Here is an 18,187-nt window from a genome sequence, read left to right on the forward strand (position 1 = left end):
CCAGCCTGCTTGTTTGGGGCTCTTAAATGGAGGTGCTCAAATGGAGGTGATGTGGAATTGAGATTGAGCCTTATTGCTTCTGTGATCCTCTCAAGGACATATGGAGCCATTCCTGGAGAGGCCCCTATGACTGGAGCTTAAGGATTTTGTTGCAGTTACACTGCTGGCTTTTATATGTTTGAAATGCAGAGCTGTGGTTCCTTGCCAAAGTATTGTGAAAACCCAGACTTGCTTTAGACAGAGGTGAAGACAACAAAAGTGGATTGAACTATTTTTTTTTTCCCTTTTAATTAGAAATATTAAACATAGAGCTCCATTTTTATAGGATCAACACACTGTCTGGCTGCCATGAATTTTAATAGCTTTCTGCTTTATGATATATTCCAGCTGTAAGCAGCCCCACCACCCCCAGCTAATATTTGAAGTAGAATGCAGCTGGTAATAGAGCTTGTACAGGTTCCAAATGGAAAGAGGATTTTTTTTGCCCAGTCAAATAACACCACTAGGAAGGTGCTTGGCACTTCAGGTGTTGCCTGTGTGCTGTGGCAGCCCCTCAGATCTCCTGCACCTACAGAGTGCAGTAATATTTAAATCACTTAGCTCTCACTGTTTATACCCAAGTAAACCACAACCTTGAGAAAGCAGCAGCTGGTAGGCCATTTATTTTTGTCTTTGGAACACTGGTAAAATGCAGCACATGTGATGGGACTGATGATATATAAACAAGTTTAAGTGTTATGAAATTAGCTAAATAAATACTTGTCACTTGTGCACACACTCCACTATTTGCATCAGACAGAGTCGCTTTTATGTGATTTTTATTAGACCTGGATTTGGTGCAAGAGGTTTTTTCCTTCACCTTCCTCCTCTCTTTCCTTCAGGGCTGGGTTATTACTCTGACACTTCAATAAGAAATGCATGTAATTATTTAAACACAGAGGTAGTATTTGGAAATGTAAAATTTCAGCCTATATTAAAGAAATAAAGATTGTGTGGCTGATCCATTCCAGTTTTGCTCTCTCAAGATCCGTACTCCATTAGGGCTCTTCCTTTGTTTAGCTTTGTTTCGTTTACTTCACTCTGGTGTCCTCCAGGATTGAACATTCCCAGTCCTTTGTTGGAGTCTGGCTTTGGGTTTTTTTTTTCCTTTGCAAAAATGTTCAGGAACTATAGAGGTAAATTATGAAATGCTTAAACCTCTCAATCCACTTTGGCTGCAGGCCACGTTGAGAGATTTAACACACAAAACAGCATCAGGAATATTGCTTTCAGCTGGGAATGCTGCTTGGTTTCCATTATTCTTTACTTGATGTGTTCTGAAGAAAATGGTAAATGCTGAGAAGGCCCCATATTACAAAATTTGTAGGTGATAATCCTTACTCAGACTTTACAGCAGGTGTAGGATGATTAAACGTGACTGTAGGACAGGGAGCTGGGATGTGGGTGGGAGGAGAATTTGCCCTAAACCCCCTGTTGTGATAGTCTGGATAACTAAGAGCTGTTAATGTGTTTGTGCTGATCTGTAGCAGGCACTCACATTGCCTGGTGTGCTTCCTTTTTAATTTCTGGGATGAGGAAACTGCTAATCTGCACGGGATCTTTTCGCCCCAATTAAGTTTATGGATTGCACTGGCTAAGGCTTGATTTACATGCTGAATTAAGCATCAATTTATATGTAAAACTGTGCCTGGAAGTGGGGCTGGGGGACATTTTAGTGCCTCACATCGACCTCTTGCTGGCTTTTTACATTTTCCTAAAACCTTTTGGCCCAGCTGCAATTCCCAATGTCCTCACAGCCGAGTGGACAAAGCGGGGCTTTAATCATTTCTCCACTCCACACACAGAAAAAACCCTGAGAGCAGAGCAATCAGAGCTGCCAGCTGCTAATTAAAAGCCCTCAGGAGAGTGTTTGAACCCTGGAACATGTGCAGAGCGTGACAGGGCAGAGCCCAGCTCATGTCCCCAGCCACGGGGCCAGCAGCACTCCCCGCTCCCCTCCCTGCCCTTCCTGCAGGTGCCCAGGCTGGATGGAGCCTGCAAGGAGAAGCTGGCAGTGGGATGCTGCTGGGAACAGGGAGAGCTGAAGGTTCTTTCATCCTCTGCTCAATCCCAAAGCAGCCCCTTTGCTGCAGGGCTGGACACGGGGAGGGACCTGGTGGCTCTCTGGGGACACAGCACTGTGCCACTCCTGAGCCCCTGCCCTTGCCAGGAGGCAGCACAGCTCTTGTGGAGTGCCAGCCCAGGTCTGCCCAGGGTTTCTCTTTCTCCTGCCTGCTTTCACCTAAACCCTGTGTTTTGTTGTGAGAACCTATTGTAAATGCAGGTGAACTCGGTGGGCAGAAATGCTGATGTGTGACTCCAGTTCAGAAGGCTGAATGATTTCTTTATTATAACTATACTATAATACATTAATATATTATTTAAAGGAGATACTAAAACTACAAACCTACTTTTCTAACTACCATATCTAACTAACCCACAACTCGTGACCCTCTCTGAGAGTCCAGCCCCAGGTGGATTGGATTGGCCATCAGGCTCAAACAATCCTCACCAGAATCCAACCAAGCAATCACCCCAGGTAAACAACTCTCCAAACACATTCCACATGGGAAAAACAAGGAGCAGAAATAGAAATGGTTTTCTCTTTCTTCTCTCTGTGCTCCTCTATGAAAAAATCCTGAGAGGGAGAAGAACGTGCCTGCCACAAGAACCAGGAGGCAGCACAGCTCTTGTGGAGTGCCAGCCCAGGTCTGCTCAGGGTTTCTCTCCTCCTGCCTGCTTTCACCTAAACCCTGTGTTTTGTTGTGAGAACCAGGAGGCAGCACCAGCTCTTCCAGCCCTGCTGTGTCCTCCCAGCTTGCAGGTGCCTTTGGGCTTCTCCCTTGCATGAAATCTCTGAGCTCCTGTTCCTTGGACTCATTTCCAGCTTGTGTATGTAAACTATGTGGATATCCCAAGAAAAACACAGGACAAGGGAAAAAGAGGAATAAATCTAAAACGACAGGAACAAAGCTTTACCAGCAGAGTTGGGCTCATATTTCTTTTGATGACTTTTCAGTATGTGTGCTATTCCTTTCTCTGCAGCTACTGGGTGGGTTTTTTTGGGTGAAACACACCCACATGCACACACACACACACACACACACACACACACACAAAAGGGCTATTTTTACTGTTCATGCTTTAAAGGTTTGGTTGTAAAGTATTGCTTTTGGAATGATGACCAACAAAATGAAAAAGCTACTGTTTCATTGTTGGTGCAATAATTCAGCTCAGCAGTCCCTTCCCACTTTCTGGCTGTTCCCACTCTCTGGGGATGGTGTGTTGGGTGAGGATTGCTCTGTCAAGAAGGGAATGTGTGAATCCATCAGGGACAAGGGCACAGAATATTCTGTTTGGATGTGATCAGTACCATGAGGAGTAGAAAAGCAGGTGACCAGTGACAGGACTTGAGGGAATGGCTGGAGCTGTGTCTGGGGGGGTTTAGGTTGGATATCAGGAAAAGGTTTTTTCCCCAGAGGGTGCTGCTGCCCAGGCTCCCCAGGGACTGGTCACAGCCCCAAAGCTGCCAGAGCTCCAGGAGTGTTTGAACACTCCCAGACACAGGGTGGGATTGTTGGGGTGTCTGTGCAGGACCAGGAGTTGAAGTTGATGCTCCTTGTGTGTCCTTTCCAGCTCAGGATGCTCTGTGACTTTATGAAAACCTGTGGAGCAGGTGATGAGAGAGAGATCCCTTCCAGCCACCCAGCTGATGTGAGATCAGCAGGCTGGGGCTTGGTTTGTTTGGTTTAAATAAAGGCAGCTTGAGTGGGACTCGTGTAGACTCAGACACTGTGGTTTTGCAAAGAATTTGGCTTCTCTTTCCCACTAAGTCACTCAGGCTGCGTGTTGTTTGGATGGAATTGAGTCAGCTGAGTTGCAGGGGGCAAAGTAGCCATATTAAATTAAATTAAAACCAGGAATAAAAAAACTTTATATGCAAAATCCAGAGCTTGGGAAAACAAGTTTGAGGACAAACAGCCCCTCAAAGGAAAAAGCTCATCTTCCATATGTGCCCAGTTTCCTCTCCTGATTTCCTATGAGTTTTCCTCCTGTCTCATCTCCAGCATGAGGAACAGATCTCCAAAGAGTTACTGGGAGAACACTGCAGAGTTCTGAGCAGCAGCAGAACTGAGTGTGCTTTTCTGGATGCTTGTGTTCCTCAGTGAGACCCTGGTACATACACGAGGCCAGGCCAGACCCAATCACATCTTTCTTGGTTTTTCCACTTGTCTTAAACTGGGAGTACCCCGTGTACTGCAAACCAGGCTCAGAGAAAATCAAGAGAGCCACACATCTGGCTCACAGGGGCTGTTCTCTTGCAGTTCTGCTGAGAATAAACGAAAACAAACTGAGAGGTTGAGTAACTCTTCTTGTTTTGTACTTTTTACATGCATTTGGAAGAGCTGGACTTGGGCATCCTGGCTTGCACACCAGCAGTGTTTTCAGTGAGCTACACTGGTGCAGAGTGCTTTGGACTTTAAGACTTTTTACCTCTTCCATCTATCTGTCATCAGTCTCACCAGTATTAAAGTCTTGGCTGCCATACAGGAATCCAGACTTTGCAAGCTTGCAGATATTTTCTCAAATGCCTGTAATCAGGATTTATATGGGCACTTCATCCCAGCAAATTGGAAACTGTTAAATATTAAAGAAGCCTGGTGTGCTCCAAAGGCTTTTTTAATCCTAGTGGTCCCCATTTGTGTGGGTTACTGGTCACAGTCTCTGCTCTGGTGCAAAAAGGGCTGCTCTGGCTTTTCTTTGGGTCTTCTTGTGGAAGGGTTTTGCCCAGTCACTTTAATGATGAAGAACTTGACCTTGATGGTGAATTGCAGAGGAATCTCTAAATGATTCCTTAGAGATCCCCTGGCAGGAAGTTTGTACGGTTTCCCTTACCCATTGCTTGAATGTTGATGAATTAAACAGTCATTTTGGGTTGTTTTTTCCCCTTTGTGCAGATGCAGTGGCAGAACGTGGAGCACGTCGGTGACCAGAGTCCTTATGTCACCTCAGTGATCCTCCACATTAAACAGAATGTCCCCATCATCCGTGACAACCTGGCCTCCACGAGGAAGTATTTCACTCAGTTCTGCATAAAATTTGCCAAGTAAGTTACCAACATAGGCAGTTTATTCAGGTCATCCCATAAAACAGTGTGATGAACGCTGTGTGTTGTTTGCCAAGTGCAGAAAGTTTGGGTTGGGCATCTTTAAAAGACTTTGAATATCTGACTTCACATATGACTCTTGCTGTGGGAAAACCTACTTTTCTTCTGTGGGGCTTCCAGGTTCTGAGAAATTTGCCTCAAAATAACATTTACAATAAGCCCTGTAAGGAGGGCATGTGTGAGAAGTATATTTTCACAATCTGAAAGCTGCTTTTCTGTGCAAAAATAGCTCAGTCAGGAGGGGAAATTCACATTTAAATGTTGGGGAATATTGAAGTATCTTCCTGGCAAGTCACTTAAAGTTGAGCAGCATGAAAGAAGTGGCAGATGAGACAGAAAATGCCCCTTGCTGCTGGATTCAGGGTGGACATCCAAACTTTCACCTCCGTGTCTGAAACAAAAATTCAGCTCTTTGGGAAGATTCTTTGAGCTCTTCCCTGCTTGCCTGTGGCCAGCTGAGCTCCACATGGCAATGCCCCAGGAAAAACCCTCGGGAGAGCTGTGCCAGTTGTAGCTGCTGCTTTTGGTGGCACATGTGACCGTGCTGGTGGACTTGAGGGCAGTGGCGTGCGTGTCATGTGTCACTCTAAAATACCTTAATGTTTCATTCATCTCTGATAAGGTAATCACCCTGAAATAAGCTCCGTGGCCTGGCAGGGACCGTGTGGGTTGGAGATTTGAGCTGCAGCTCCTGCCTCAGCAGGGTGGGATGCAGCAGCTATCCTGGGAACTGGGAGCTTTCACAGCAGGGAGGCTCTCCTGAGAGTTTCATCCCCCTCTCTGTCTTGGGGTACTCTTGACTTTGCCTTAAGGAGCAGTTCCTGATAAATCATGTTGTGATGTTGCCCATAATCACTGTTTGAAACGCTGTCTCGGCGAGAATTTATTGTACAAAAACCTTCTGTGTGGTTACACTTGAATTTTATGTGATAAATAAAACCCCCCATTTATTCAGCTGTTCACAGCACACTCTTAATACCTCAGCTTAGGCTCCCTTTTAACTTTATTGCTAGGCACATACCAAGTAAACTCCAGATGAAACAGCTCTCAGATTTAAGTGAAGTTCCCATCTAAGCTGTGTGTCCTCACCCATGAGCACAGAAGCCCCTGCTCCTCTCCAAAACATTTTATTAAAGACAACTGCAGCTCTGATCTGCAGCACATTAAAATTAAGACACGGTCCTGAGCTCATTGTGCCATGGATCAGATGTAGAAGGGTAAAATGGGTTCCTGAAGATTGATTTTGCTGGACCTGTGCACCTTGGTGCTAAGGAGAACCAGCCCAGTGGTAAGGGAGCACCAATCTCCTTAAAATGCCTTTTAATGCCTGCAAATATTTGTATTTTTGAAACTCTGCATTCTTATGGAATATGCTGGCTGGGCCAATATAAATACCTGGCCTTTTGTGTGCCCCACAATGCTGAAAATCCTTTTAACAGGCCTCGTGCTTCTCCACATGTTAATGCCCGTGTCTTTGTGAGCTGCCACCTCCCAGCTCTAATGGATTGTATAAAGCGTGAGTGTTGAGTTACAGGACCACAGGGGAGAAGGCAGCTAAAGTCACTAAATTTAAAACAGCGGGATCTGAGCCAAGTCTGGAGAGAAGAAAAATGGCCATCAGAAATTGCATCAATCCTCTAACCTAATTTGTCATTTTTGCTTTGTTTTGACCGATGTGCGAGCGGCGCTCCCCGGGGACAGCGAGCAGCCGGCGGGCACTGGCAGGCAGAGTGGGGGGCTCAGCTCTCCCTGCACCTTATCCTTTGAAATCAAACCCCACAGCAGCCAAGCTGCTATGCTGGGATGTGTTTGGGAAGTCTGTGACCTGACCTCAATGAGGAAGAGATTAGAACTGAGAGACAGGAAAAACAAACAGTTCTCCCCCTCGCCGGGGAAGCGGCTCCTCCATTAGCAGCAGCCAAGCGTGGTGGGTGCTGTGTCCTTCCAGGTGCTCCAGATTAAAAGTGAGAGGAGTTTGGTGGAAGAAGGTTGGGATGTAGAGGCTTCTGGAGGTTTCAGAGCTGAGCTCAGCCTGGGCAAGGGCTGGTCACCAGCTCAGAGGGCGGCCTTGAGCAAAACCTGCCTGTAGAGCAAAACCCTCCTCGGCTGCAGTGACTCGGCGACACCAGAACCTTTGAGGGATGTCCTGCAGTACTCAGGCTCTCAGACAGACAGACAGACTGTGGTTGCAAGTCTGTCTATGCCTCACTCAGCAAGGCATTGTGTTTGATGCATCATCAGTGCAGGGGATTAGGAAAACACAGGCTTTGGCAGAGTCACTCCCGTTGGATGGGAGGCTCTCAGATGCTCTGGTTTCTGTGCTTTAAGGTTCCTCATCTGTCTTGCACTGCTTTATTATTACACTGGGGACTTATCTGCTTCTAGGGAGGGTTTGCTGGGTTCAGTTTTAGAGCTGAAGCTGTAAATGAATTCTGGCATCCAATCTAGCTGTGATTGTGCAGGGAGTAAAGGCGCTGAGAGCACAGAGCCTCGTGCAGAGCATTAGCCCTGAACATGCACGTATTGTTCACATCAGGATTGCCTGCTGCACTCTGAGAGCACCAGGCACCCAGTCCAGCCTAGGCAAGAGGCTCCAGTGCATTTTTCTGTTAAGTGCAACTGCTCTCAATGGTCTCTGCTGGTCCAAAAAAAAAAAAAAACAAGAGGGAAAAAAAATTCCAGAGCAGCCCTTGGCTCTTAGAGTTTGTCTTGTCTGTCCTGCTGGAGTTGGGAAGCTGTTTCCAATAAGGCAGCGTGAAATAAGAGGCATGTGGGGATGGAAGGTCACTTTACCCCTCTGCACTGATGGTGGGTGGCCATCCAAAGGGGCCTGGGAAGTGTTTCATGCAAGACAGAATGCTGTCTATGGGAGATTGTGTGGTTATACAGAAAAGAAGATTAAAACCAACAGAGGAGGGGGTCCTTGGGCTGCCAGTCTGCCACCCTGCAGAAGGAAAGGCTCACCCTGTTTCTCATGCACAACATGAGCTTTAGCTCCATGCCTGACCTTGCAGAGGGAGGGACAGTTGGATCTCCCTGCTCTATCAAAGGCACAATTAATTTCTTGTACTGTTCTGCCAGCAGTGAGCTGCTGCAACCAGAGCTGCTGCCAATTTATCATTTTCTAGGATCACCTAAGCTCCAGCTGTGCTCATCACTCTCTAATTGCTCTCTGGGAATTAGTTATAGACCTGAAAAATGGACTTTTAAAACAGATAGGTTAAATCTCCACTGTAATGCTTTTGTGCAAGAGGAGACAGGGCTTCTTTTCCTCCTCCTCTTTCTGTTTTGTTGCCAAGGTTGTTTCTCTGGTGGCCAAATCAAAGTTGCTTGAGGCAGCCCAGTAGCTGGTTCTCAACAGTAGCTTGAAATTGTTCTCCTTGACACCTCTCCAGGATAAAATGATTCACTGAGAGAGGTAGTGACTGTGTCTGAGGGAAGGGAAGGAACCTTTGCTTGTGAGGGCTCTCCTTGAGCCATTCCTTTGGGTTTGCTCAGCAGCTTGGCACGCTCTGTGCCTGAGCTGCACTTTTGTCACTTTTCCATGAGAAAGGATGAGAAATGAATGTCCTGGCTTGGAAAACAAGTGGCAGGACAAATAAGATGCTGTCCATGCTCCTTGCTTTGTGGGGAGGAAGCAAAAAGCTTAACAGATGCAAGGAGGAAACCACGCTGAATTTAGATCATCATCATGAGCAGCCTCAGCCCAGAGCCCAGCAAGCAGACACTCTCTTAGGACAGAGCCACTAAAACCCAAGAGCTGCCACCAGGTCATGGACAAGTCCTGGAAATGTGAGCCCTGCAGGCACTCAGCCAAAGGAGGACACGTGAAAGAAGCAGAGTACATTAAAAACAAGGCAGCAAGAGGAAGACTTGTTCAAGTGGTGTGGTCCTGACAGAGTTTGTTGCTCCTGAGCTTTCCTGGTGCTGCTCCTTGGTGGAGCAGGGGCAGGAGCTTGTCCTGCAGGTGCCCAACCAGTGCTTTTGCAATGAAACTGCTTCAAAGCCTCAAATCAAGAGGCAAAAAGCTAAAACCAAAGCTGATGCTCTGAGGTGGTGAATATTGGCCTTCCATCCTCACCACGCTCTCTCTGGTTGGGCAGTCATTTTTTCTGAGTCTGAAGTCTATAACAGTAAAGTAAAGTATGGTAATGGTGTTTTCCTTTTCACAAAACCTCTTCTTGTCTTGATTGTGTTGGCCGGGAGCTTTCTGGAAGGGAGCCTCTGTGTGAGTGTCCAGGGCCCAGCAGACCTCCAGCCTTGGCTGGACCTCAAGTTCAGTGTGTAATATGCATGTTATGGAATTACTTGTGTGCAGGAAAATGTAGGTTCTGGATACAGTCAAGATACATCCAGTCATGGGCAGTGAGACTAATCCTGGTTATTGGTGTTTTCATGACAAATAAAATAGTTTGTTTGCTGACCTTTTACTGAAATACTTCATATTTAGTTTATAACAATTTATTTACCTCTAGAGTGTGTGTGTGCAGCTTCTCAATAAACTTTGAGATCAGGAGGGATTAAAGGAAAAGAACTGTGCCTAGGGGTTGGGATTTTTTTATTTAGTATATTTAACATGTCTGGAATTGGTTTGGGAAGCTGGCACTGGGAGTGTCTTTGTGGAAGCCATCCTGGTTTGGTTCTGCATGCTTTGTCACCACAGAAGACTGTCTGACTGCAAATATTCTTATGTAATTGTATCATTTTGTATCATCTCCTGCAGCTCCTTCATTCCCAAGTTCATTAACCATCTCTTCAAGTGCAAACCTATCAGCATGGTGGGTGCAGAACAGGTAAGAAGAAATAGGTGCATTGGCTGTCATATTTGATGGCTTTTGAGTGTAAGAAATGGAGGCATCTCCCACCCTGCCTGTGGGCTGGACCCTGCTGCTCTGTGAGGATGGGATTTGGAAGAGGCAGGATTTCATCTCTCCCCTGCACATAGAGCTTATTAGCCCTGTGGGCTCATAAAAAAAAAAAAAAGGAAAAAAAAAAAGCAGAATCATCCCTAATGGGACTGCTGTGAACTTCAAATGGGTGCCTTCAAAGCTGCTTGGGTTTTAGGCATCAAAGATGGTTCTGAGCAGTGTCTGCAAAACGAACCAGGAGCTTTACATCAAAACCCTTCCTCATCCTTAATGGAAAGCAAATGAGTGAAGCTCAGTGCCTGTTTGTTTTGTGTGATGAGCAATAACCTGAGAGTGATTAAAGGGAGTCTTTTTAAAATAAGCTTCTCAAGTGATTAACCAGCAGTGGGCTTGTGTCTAATGTTAAAAGCTTTCAATATTCCTGTATGGGAATAACAGGCCCAATTTGCTTCTTTAAAGCAGACTGGAAAGGTTTTTATTAGCCTGATTCCCAGTGAATACATCTCATTAGAAGTGGGACATACCTCCCTGGGGTTAGGGGTGCAGAGGTCTCAGTAGCTGATCTCTCTCTCTGCAGCAAGTAGAACCCCAATTCCCTTAAAATCTTTTGAACCCCCCATGTCACCCACCAGCATCTTTCCACGCCACTTTCTCCTCCCTGGTGCAAATGTTGCTGGGGAATACATTTTCCTGGCCTTTCTGGCTCTACACACAGCTTTTCCTGCTGTTTGCTGATAATTATGGCTGGAATATGAATACTGGGGTGATATTTATGGGGGTGTTCAGTGTTCAGTGCAGGGAACAAGACCTCTGTGGGGTTTTGCTTTCTGTGTTTTCCTCTCTGACTTAACAGCTCTGCATCCCAGCAAGCTTTGGCAGTGAGTTAGCAATGCCAGGGACCTGGAATGGAAAATGGGGTGAGAGTCTGCAAGAGCTGTGCCTGTGGGACAGGCTGCAGAGTGTGCAGAACTCCTGTTAGCCATGAGAGAGTTTATGTGGGAAAGATGGGAATTCCCCAAGCGTGGAATCTTCCCCCTCTCCGGGATCCCTGGTAGACACACAGGAATCCAGCTATGACAGCCTGAGCTGTGGGCTCCAGCAGCCTGGGGTGCACAGAGCTGCTCATCTGTGCTTTCCTGTGGTTTCCTGGCTTCCCAGGAGGAGACTGATGGCATCAGTTCTTCTCATGCAAGCCACGAAGGCAGCACCAGCAAGGATAACGGGGTGCAGACTCCAGCCAGCCTGACCTGCCTCTCCTCCTCCTCCACAGCCAGTCCTTTGTGTTCCTTTGAATTCCCACACGTGCTGAGGCCAATGTTCACATTGTTGTGGTCACTGCTGGGGGTTCTGCAGTGCCCAGAATGTTTTGTGTCTCTCCAGAACAAGTTCCCTTTTTGAGGAAATGCTCTGGGTGTGCTGACAGCCCAGCGAGCTTTCACACTCACTGCTGGCTAAATAAATGGGGCTGCTCTTCCTCTAGTTTGATTTCAGATTTCTGTTCTTCAGTGGTCTTGTCTCTTCAGACATACTTTGTGCAATCAGAGGAGTGTGGTATTTGGGATAATTTTGCTCTAAGGAGCCCTAACCCACAGCATTTTGTCACGAGACAGTGCTGTCTGTCTGGGCTCCATTTCATGGCTGCTGCTTATTTATTTGCTGGGGTAGTAACCAACAACATCCAGGCTGTGAGCAGTTCTCAGTTTAGCTGTATTATGTGACAGTTTTTAAGGAAAGAAACCCCAATCAAGGGGTTGAGTAAATGCAGAAAACCTGACTCTGTGTGTGGCTGGGTGCAGGAGGAAGCGTGGTGTTAGTTCATTTGACCTCGGTATCTAAATCATGGTGCAGCTCCAGGTAATCAAGATTGTTTCACTTCATACTGCTGGGGGGAAGGACTGGAAATGTGTGCCTGATGTGCCAGATGTTGGGCTGCCATAAGTCATTTCCAGTCAGCAGAGCAGTGCTCTGATAAAATCAGCCACGATGCTGATGTGTAGCCATGGGTGATCATGTCTCCTGCAAGTGTCATTACACAGCTCAGTCCCTCCTGTTGCTGCAGTCCAATTACCAGGACTTCTTCCAGCGTGGCAAGTGTTAAACTTTTAAGGATGCTGGGTTACAGCAGCTGATGGATTTTGGTATGGAAGGAGCCTGAGTAACAGAGTGTGGTTAACTCTTGCAGCTGCTGCTGGACACTCACTCTCTGAAGATGGTTCTCCTGGATCTGCCCTCCATTGGGTCCCAAGTGGTGAGGAAGGCTCCTGCCAGCTACACAAAGATAGTGGTGAAAGGCATGACTCGGGCTGAAATGATCCTGAAGGTAACTCAAGACTTTTGATAACCTGCCAGCCAGACTGCTGGCCTGGGAATCGGAGCGAGCGAATTCCAGGGGGCCCTTCCTTTGAATGCAGCAATCTGCAATTGCACATGAACGTTTGTGAGCCTGGCTGGGGGCTCTGCCAGCTGCTCTACAGACCTGGCTCACTCCCCTTGGGTTTGCCCCCGCTCCCTTCTAGTACCACTTTTGAGTTTTCACCCTCACTTTTCAAGGCAAGCAAAGGCTCAAGTTCTGAGGGCACCAGGTTCCCTCAGGAGCTTGTGGAAGTCAGAGTTTGCATCCATGTGTGTCTGTTGAGGGGCAAACCCCAGGGTTCAGGTTACTCCAGGCCTTTGTGCAGACTCCTTCACGCAGGGGAGCCAAGCCGTGCTTGAGTCACCTGTTTACTGTCTAGTGTAACAGCCAGTGCAAACATGTCTGGGTTACTGTATTCACCAGAGCCCTTTTTCATTTTCCAGACCTGGTGCCTGGAAAATGACCCAAAAGCAGTGTGTTGTCCTCTTAAAAAGCAACAAGCAAAGCAATCTGGCCTTCCCAGTTGGTGCTGCAGTGAGAAGTCAGGTTTGATCCCAGGAGGAGCCATGGGAGCTGTACAGTTGTGCCCTCCTGGGTGATGGGATTGTCCCCTGCTCGCCAGCAATGCTGGGAAGGCATTCCTGTGAGGGAATTAGTGGGACCTGGGGTCAGGCAGGACAGGCAGCTGCCAGCCAGAGCCTCCTGTAAAGCACAGCCAAGGCCAGGGGGTTGAGGAGCCTGAGCTGTCCCTCCTCACCTGCTGCTCAGCGTGGCTCTGCTCCCATGCCCAGGGGAATGTCACAGCTGAGTTTGTGCTCTGCATTCAGACATCAGCTCTCCAGCTCCATGCTTTTGGAGCGAGGTGACTGAGATGTTAGTGAATTGTAATCTAATTTTTTCTTAGAAATGACCTGAATAAAAATGTCCTGGTTTGTGCTAACGGGAGCAGGGAAGACTGGTGCCTGTTGTGTACAGAACAGGTCTTTCCTTGGAGCTTGTGTGTGAATCAGAAGAGTAATGGAGTTAATTTGTCTACCCTTAGCACCACATTGGAGAGCAAAGCAGCACGTGGAGTGCTGCAGGTCCCCAGGCTGTGCAGCAGCAGTGGCACTGCTGTCACACAGTCTGTGCTGGCCCCGTGAGGGCTCTGTGTCAGCAGAACTGCAAATCAAACAGCCACAGGCTGACAGCACTGGGAGCTCCAGTGTGTGTTCCCAGGCTTGTTCTGGGGCAGGTAATTCAGAAGGACAAACTTCGGGCCCATGGGCAGCACAAACAAATCCATTGAGCTGAGCCCCACGAAGCACAGATGGGAGTGGGGAGGAGGGCACTGGGCCATGCACATCCTGCAGAGCTCTTCCCCTCCTCTGGCCACGCTGTCTGAAGCTCCAGCTTTTCATCTTGGCAGAAGATTTTTACAAGGGCTGTAAATTAAGGATTTATAAGTGTATACATGGCTATGATGTCTCAGTGGTCTGAAGTGCAGGGAAAGAAAGAAATATCTTGGTGACAGAATACAGTGTGGGGTGAGCTGGGTCAGTGCAAACATATGGAAATGTTTTTGGAGAGAGAGGAGGGTCTGGTCTGGTGCTGTTTCTGCCCATTTACACACACACACTCTTCCCCAGAAAGATGGTTTGGCTGTCCAGCATTATCAAAAGATGTGTTCTCTCTGGGGCTTGCTGCTTATGTAAGAAAAGCACATCAGTGAGGGATCATCTTACCAGCTTTGAGGCTATTTTGATTTTTTTCCCTGTTTTTTACTATTGCTCCTGGGCAGATGTCAGTGGGGGGTTCCCATCCTTCATCCCAGTCTCTCCAGAGGAGTGTCCAAGAGGAGCTGCACCCCAAGGACAGAGTGGCACTGCTCACCTACTGGTGCCCTGTCAGGAGAACTGCAGAGCAGAGAGCTCTGGCCCTCGCTGTCCTGGGGACTGAGGGAGTGACCACAGAGTGTTGTCACATTCCCCTGTGACACACTGTGTGTCCTGCCTCCAGGCAGGAGGGAGCAAGAGGGACACGCAGCCAAACTGAGGGGCTGGATTGTGTCCAGGCTGCCTGCTCCCTGGGGACTTTGTGAGTGTCACCACCAGCACTGTCCCCTGAGCGACTCCCCAGCTTGTCTTCCCCTGCAACATGATAAAATCTTGAGCTTTAACAATACCCCGGTGCCTGCCAGCCCTCAGGCCACAGACAAAGTCCTGCTGCTCTTTGAAACATGATGCAGAGCCCAGGAGCACCACTGCTGTGCTGAAAGAGACCCAACTTCCTCCCTGCTCCTTACTCTGCTTCTCTTCACTCACCTTTACCTCTCTCATAACCAGCCTCTTTCTTGTTCCTTAAGCATTTTATTTTAGGAGCCAGTCCTGCTGTCACTGCCGTGCCAGAGTTGACTGAGCACTGCCTTGAGCTCCTATTATTTGTCTGATCTCTTTTTCCTTGTCTTGGCAGGTGGTGATGGCTCCACATGAGCCCCCAGTTGTGTTTGTGGACAATTACATCAAGCTTCTCGCTGACTGCAGCACTGACACATTCCAGAAGATCCTCGACATGAAGGTTAGAGCCCGTCCAGGGCTTCTGCTCATCCTCTGGTGCTGCTTTGGGATTGCTGGGGACTTTATTTCACTGTGAATTCTGAGGGGCTCAGGGTGGGAGAAGCACTGTAAGACAAGTGTATCTTTACTCTGAAAAGTAGAGTTGCTGCTGAAGAAAAAGTTTGGAGCTCATTTCACATTTTGATACCTGCTCTGCTCCTGGGGCTGAGCTCGGGGTCATCCAGAGGTCTTCGTGGTGGGCGAGCAGGAGGTCGAGGTTTGAAGTGGGCTCTGCTGCAGCTGCTGCCAGATCGGTGACTGCTGTCCTTTGCTCCCTCAGGGCCTGAAGAGGAGTGAGCAGAGCAGCATGTTGGACCTTTTCCGCCTGCGCCTCCCCGCTCCTCCCCCCGGCGGGGACGGCTCCGGCTCCCTCTCGCTGAGCGCTCCCACGCCCGAGCAGGAATCCTCCCGGATCCGCAAACTGGAGAAACTCATCAAGAAGAGACTCTGAGGGAGCACAGGGGAGCCCCGTGGCTCGGGGCTGGTGGCAGGGAGGGGGAGCAGAGCTTGTCAGGTTGTGATTTACCCGTGTGCTGTCCTTCCCTGTCCCTGTGATCTCCTGACCATCGCACACTGCGGCGCTTTCAGACCAAGGAAGAATCTGACCAAGGTGTTTGCCCTTAGCTTAGCAGGAGTGAAACCCAGGACATTGCCAGGTCCACGTGATGGAGAAAATAGAGGCACTGGAAGCCAGCAGCTACAGAAAGAATTCAGGTGGATTCAGAGACTATCTGGCTGTGATACATTTGGTGTTGCAGCTTTTACCCTGGCTAAGCTCCTGCTGCAGCACTGAGGGTTTTGCCTCAGTTCTGTGTTACTGCTCACACCCTGCTGCAGAGCTGTTCCTCTGATTCATTATTTATTGTGGGGTGGGGGAGACCACCCCACCATATAAACCCCAACCCTTTAACAGCTGGGATCCAGGCATCTGCAGCTCCACTGGATCAGTGAGATGCCCAGGAGGGAACCCCAAGGCAGACTTCTCCCCTGCTCCCAGGACAGGCATGCATAAAGCACCATGAAACAGCAAGGCAAATCCTTTTCACACCAGGAGGAAAGGGCTGATTTAATGTCTTCTGCACCCTGGCAAAGCTCCTGCCAGCCAGCTGGCAGCCTCGGTTGCTGTTAGAGCCTAAAGGCCAGGCAGGACCTGTGTGGAGCCCTCTCCAGCTGCTTGGTACTTCCCTGGCGTGTGCTGGGCTCACCCGCTGGCCCCAGTGGGAGTTCCCATCCTTCCTGGCCAGCATCTCTCCCTCTCTCCACAAAGAGCCCTTCATGGAGCAAGTGTCAGACTGCTCCAGCCCCTCATTCTCACTCCAGCTGGAGTGTCCCGAGCAGGGTGGTGCCATCTTGGCACCTCTGCTGCCCTGCAAGGAGAGGTGCTGGAAATGTTGGCTCTATCAAGGTGCCAGGGCCACTTGGTGGCACAGGAGGCTTTCAGCAGCCTCAGGCTTCAAGACCCTCCTCCTCCTCCTGCTCCTCTGAGCCTCAGCTTGCAGCAGTGCAGAGGGGAGGAGGACCAGCAGTGAAATATTTTGGGTAACCCAGACCCCTCTTGCCATGGCCCAGCTCCTGGCTCCCAGGCACAGAGCCAGCGTGGAGCAGGGTTGGGATCAGTGGATGCTTCCCCAAGGAGTCTCCATTGAGGCCCCACCTTGGCATTAGCACTGCTGGATTTCTTCCCAAATTCCTCTGTGCCCTTTCTGGGAGACTTTGAAGGCACATGCCTGACCCTGAGTGAATCCCACATGGGTGTAGAGCAGATCAACCAGTCGTGCCTGTGTTATTTAACTCAAGCTTCACTTGCATGTGCAGGAAAGGGAGGTCCTGTACCAGTGAGGCAGGTGAGGTCAGATGCCTTCCTGGGAGGGTTGTGCTCCTCACCAGGGCAAGTTTGGGCCTTAGGACTGTATTTATTCAGGGGCTGTACTCACAGGGATTGTAAAAATCACTGCTGCACATCAGGGAGGGGAGATCAGAAACATGAGCTCCATCCAGAGCTTCACTGGGATGGGGAGTGAAGAGCAGCAATAACAACACCTGTGGGGAGGGACAGCAGTTTCTCATCTCGTTTAACAAATCTGCTGTTGCCTCATTTACTTCCTCTCCTGACTCCCTGTTAGGTGACAGAAGAAGGAATGGTTGAAAGCACATTGGGATTCTGAGCAGTCATTCCCCAAGGACAGATTATCTCAAGGTGCATGTGCAGGGTGGCTCACAAGTTAGCACACTGCAGAGCTGGAGAGGAGAGAACATGGGTTTGTAGAGATTCATTATTCCCATGAGGGGATGAATAATTTATTTTAGATGAATTTTTCTTTGCTTTGTCTAAGGCTAAGTCTCTCACTAAATTATGAATAGCTGAAGACAATATTGAAGTTATCATCGTGTGTCTTACCCAAAGGCTTCCCCCATTTCATTCTGTAGATAAGAGGAAATAAAAGGAGAAATGAATTTTTAGTTTCAGCCTTTGAAGAATGCTACAGGGCTGAGTGTTTGGAGTTCCACTTTCAGAGAGCAAATCCATAGTTTCCTACTTCTGGTGTAAGAGTTTTGTGCCCCTGGCTCTTGGGTGTTTATTAGATTTGGCAGGTCTCTATTTGTGCATTAGCTCTTTGGAGTTTACAGCTTTGGGGAATAAAGGATGATTATGTGTTTTCTGTACAAAATACCACTTTTTATGGTTTCAGGCTGGGGTGTAATTCTGGCTGTACGTGGGGTGTGACACGTAAATTAAATGGTTACTGATGCTCATTGCTGGGTGTTTTCTGTATGGCTGCAAATCCCAGTGGCCAGGATGGACCTCACCCAAAATGTGCTGGACCCAGCACTCCCTGCTGTCCATCTGCTCCTGCAGCTCCTCTCTGCCTTTTCCACCTTCTCTGGCAGCATCCACATTCACGGCAGCTCCCTGCACCGCGTGGGTGGCTCAACGCTCCCGACCTTGTGCCCCTAAATAATCACATCATTTCTGCTGTCTGCCACTGCGGGAGCGATTTCTGAGAGATCCTAATTTTTCCTTTGAAATTAATTAAGGGGTAGTGCCTTTTTCCACGCTCTGCATGACGCTGGAGCAGCTCCTTTCGCTCGGAGAATTAATGACTCATTTGCTTTTCTCCTGGCGGTCCTGCCCCCTCCGCCCTTGGGCAGGAGCAGCCTGCGCCCG

At 48.5% G+C, this 18,187-nt stretch overlaps 1 protein-coding gene across 1 annotated transcript in view; it reads left to right on the plus strand.

The window, feature by feature from the left end:
• Positions 1–17,775, plus strand: part of VPS53 (VPS53 subunit of GARP complex) — a 63,401-nt gene extending 45,626 nt beyond the window's left edge. The window contains exons 18-22 of the mRNA XM_053995706.1: positions 4,998–5,146; positions 9,930–9,999; positions 12,257–12,394; positions 14,879–14,983; positions 15,302–17,775. Coding sequence (XP_053851681.1) covers positions 4,998–5,146; positions 9,930–9,999; positions 12,257–12,394; positions 14,879–14,983; positions 15,302–15,472 — 633 coding nt within the window. The 3' untranslated portion in view covers positions 15,473–17,775. The remainder of the gene's footprint in view (positions 1–4,997; positions 5,147–9,929; positions 10,000–12,256; positions 12,395–14,878; positions 14,984–15,301) is intronic.
• The last annotated feature ends 412 nt before the right edge of the window (positions 17,776–18,187 follow it).

Source organism: Vidua macroura, chromosome 20 (genome assembly GCF_024509145.1).
Source record: "Vidua macroura isolate BioBank_ID:100142 chromosome 20, ASM2450914v1, whole genome shotgun sequence".
Taxonomy (NCBI): Eukaryota; Metazoa; Chordata; class Aves; order Passeriformes; family Viduidae; genus Vidua; species Vidua macroura.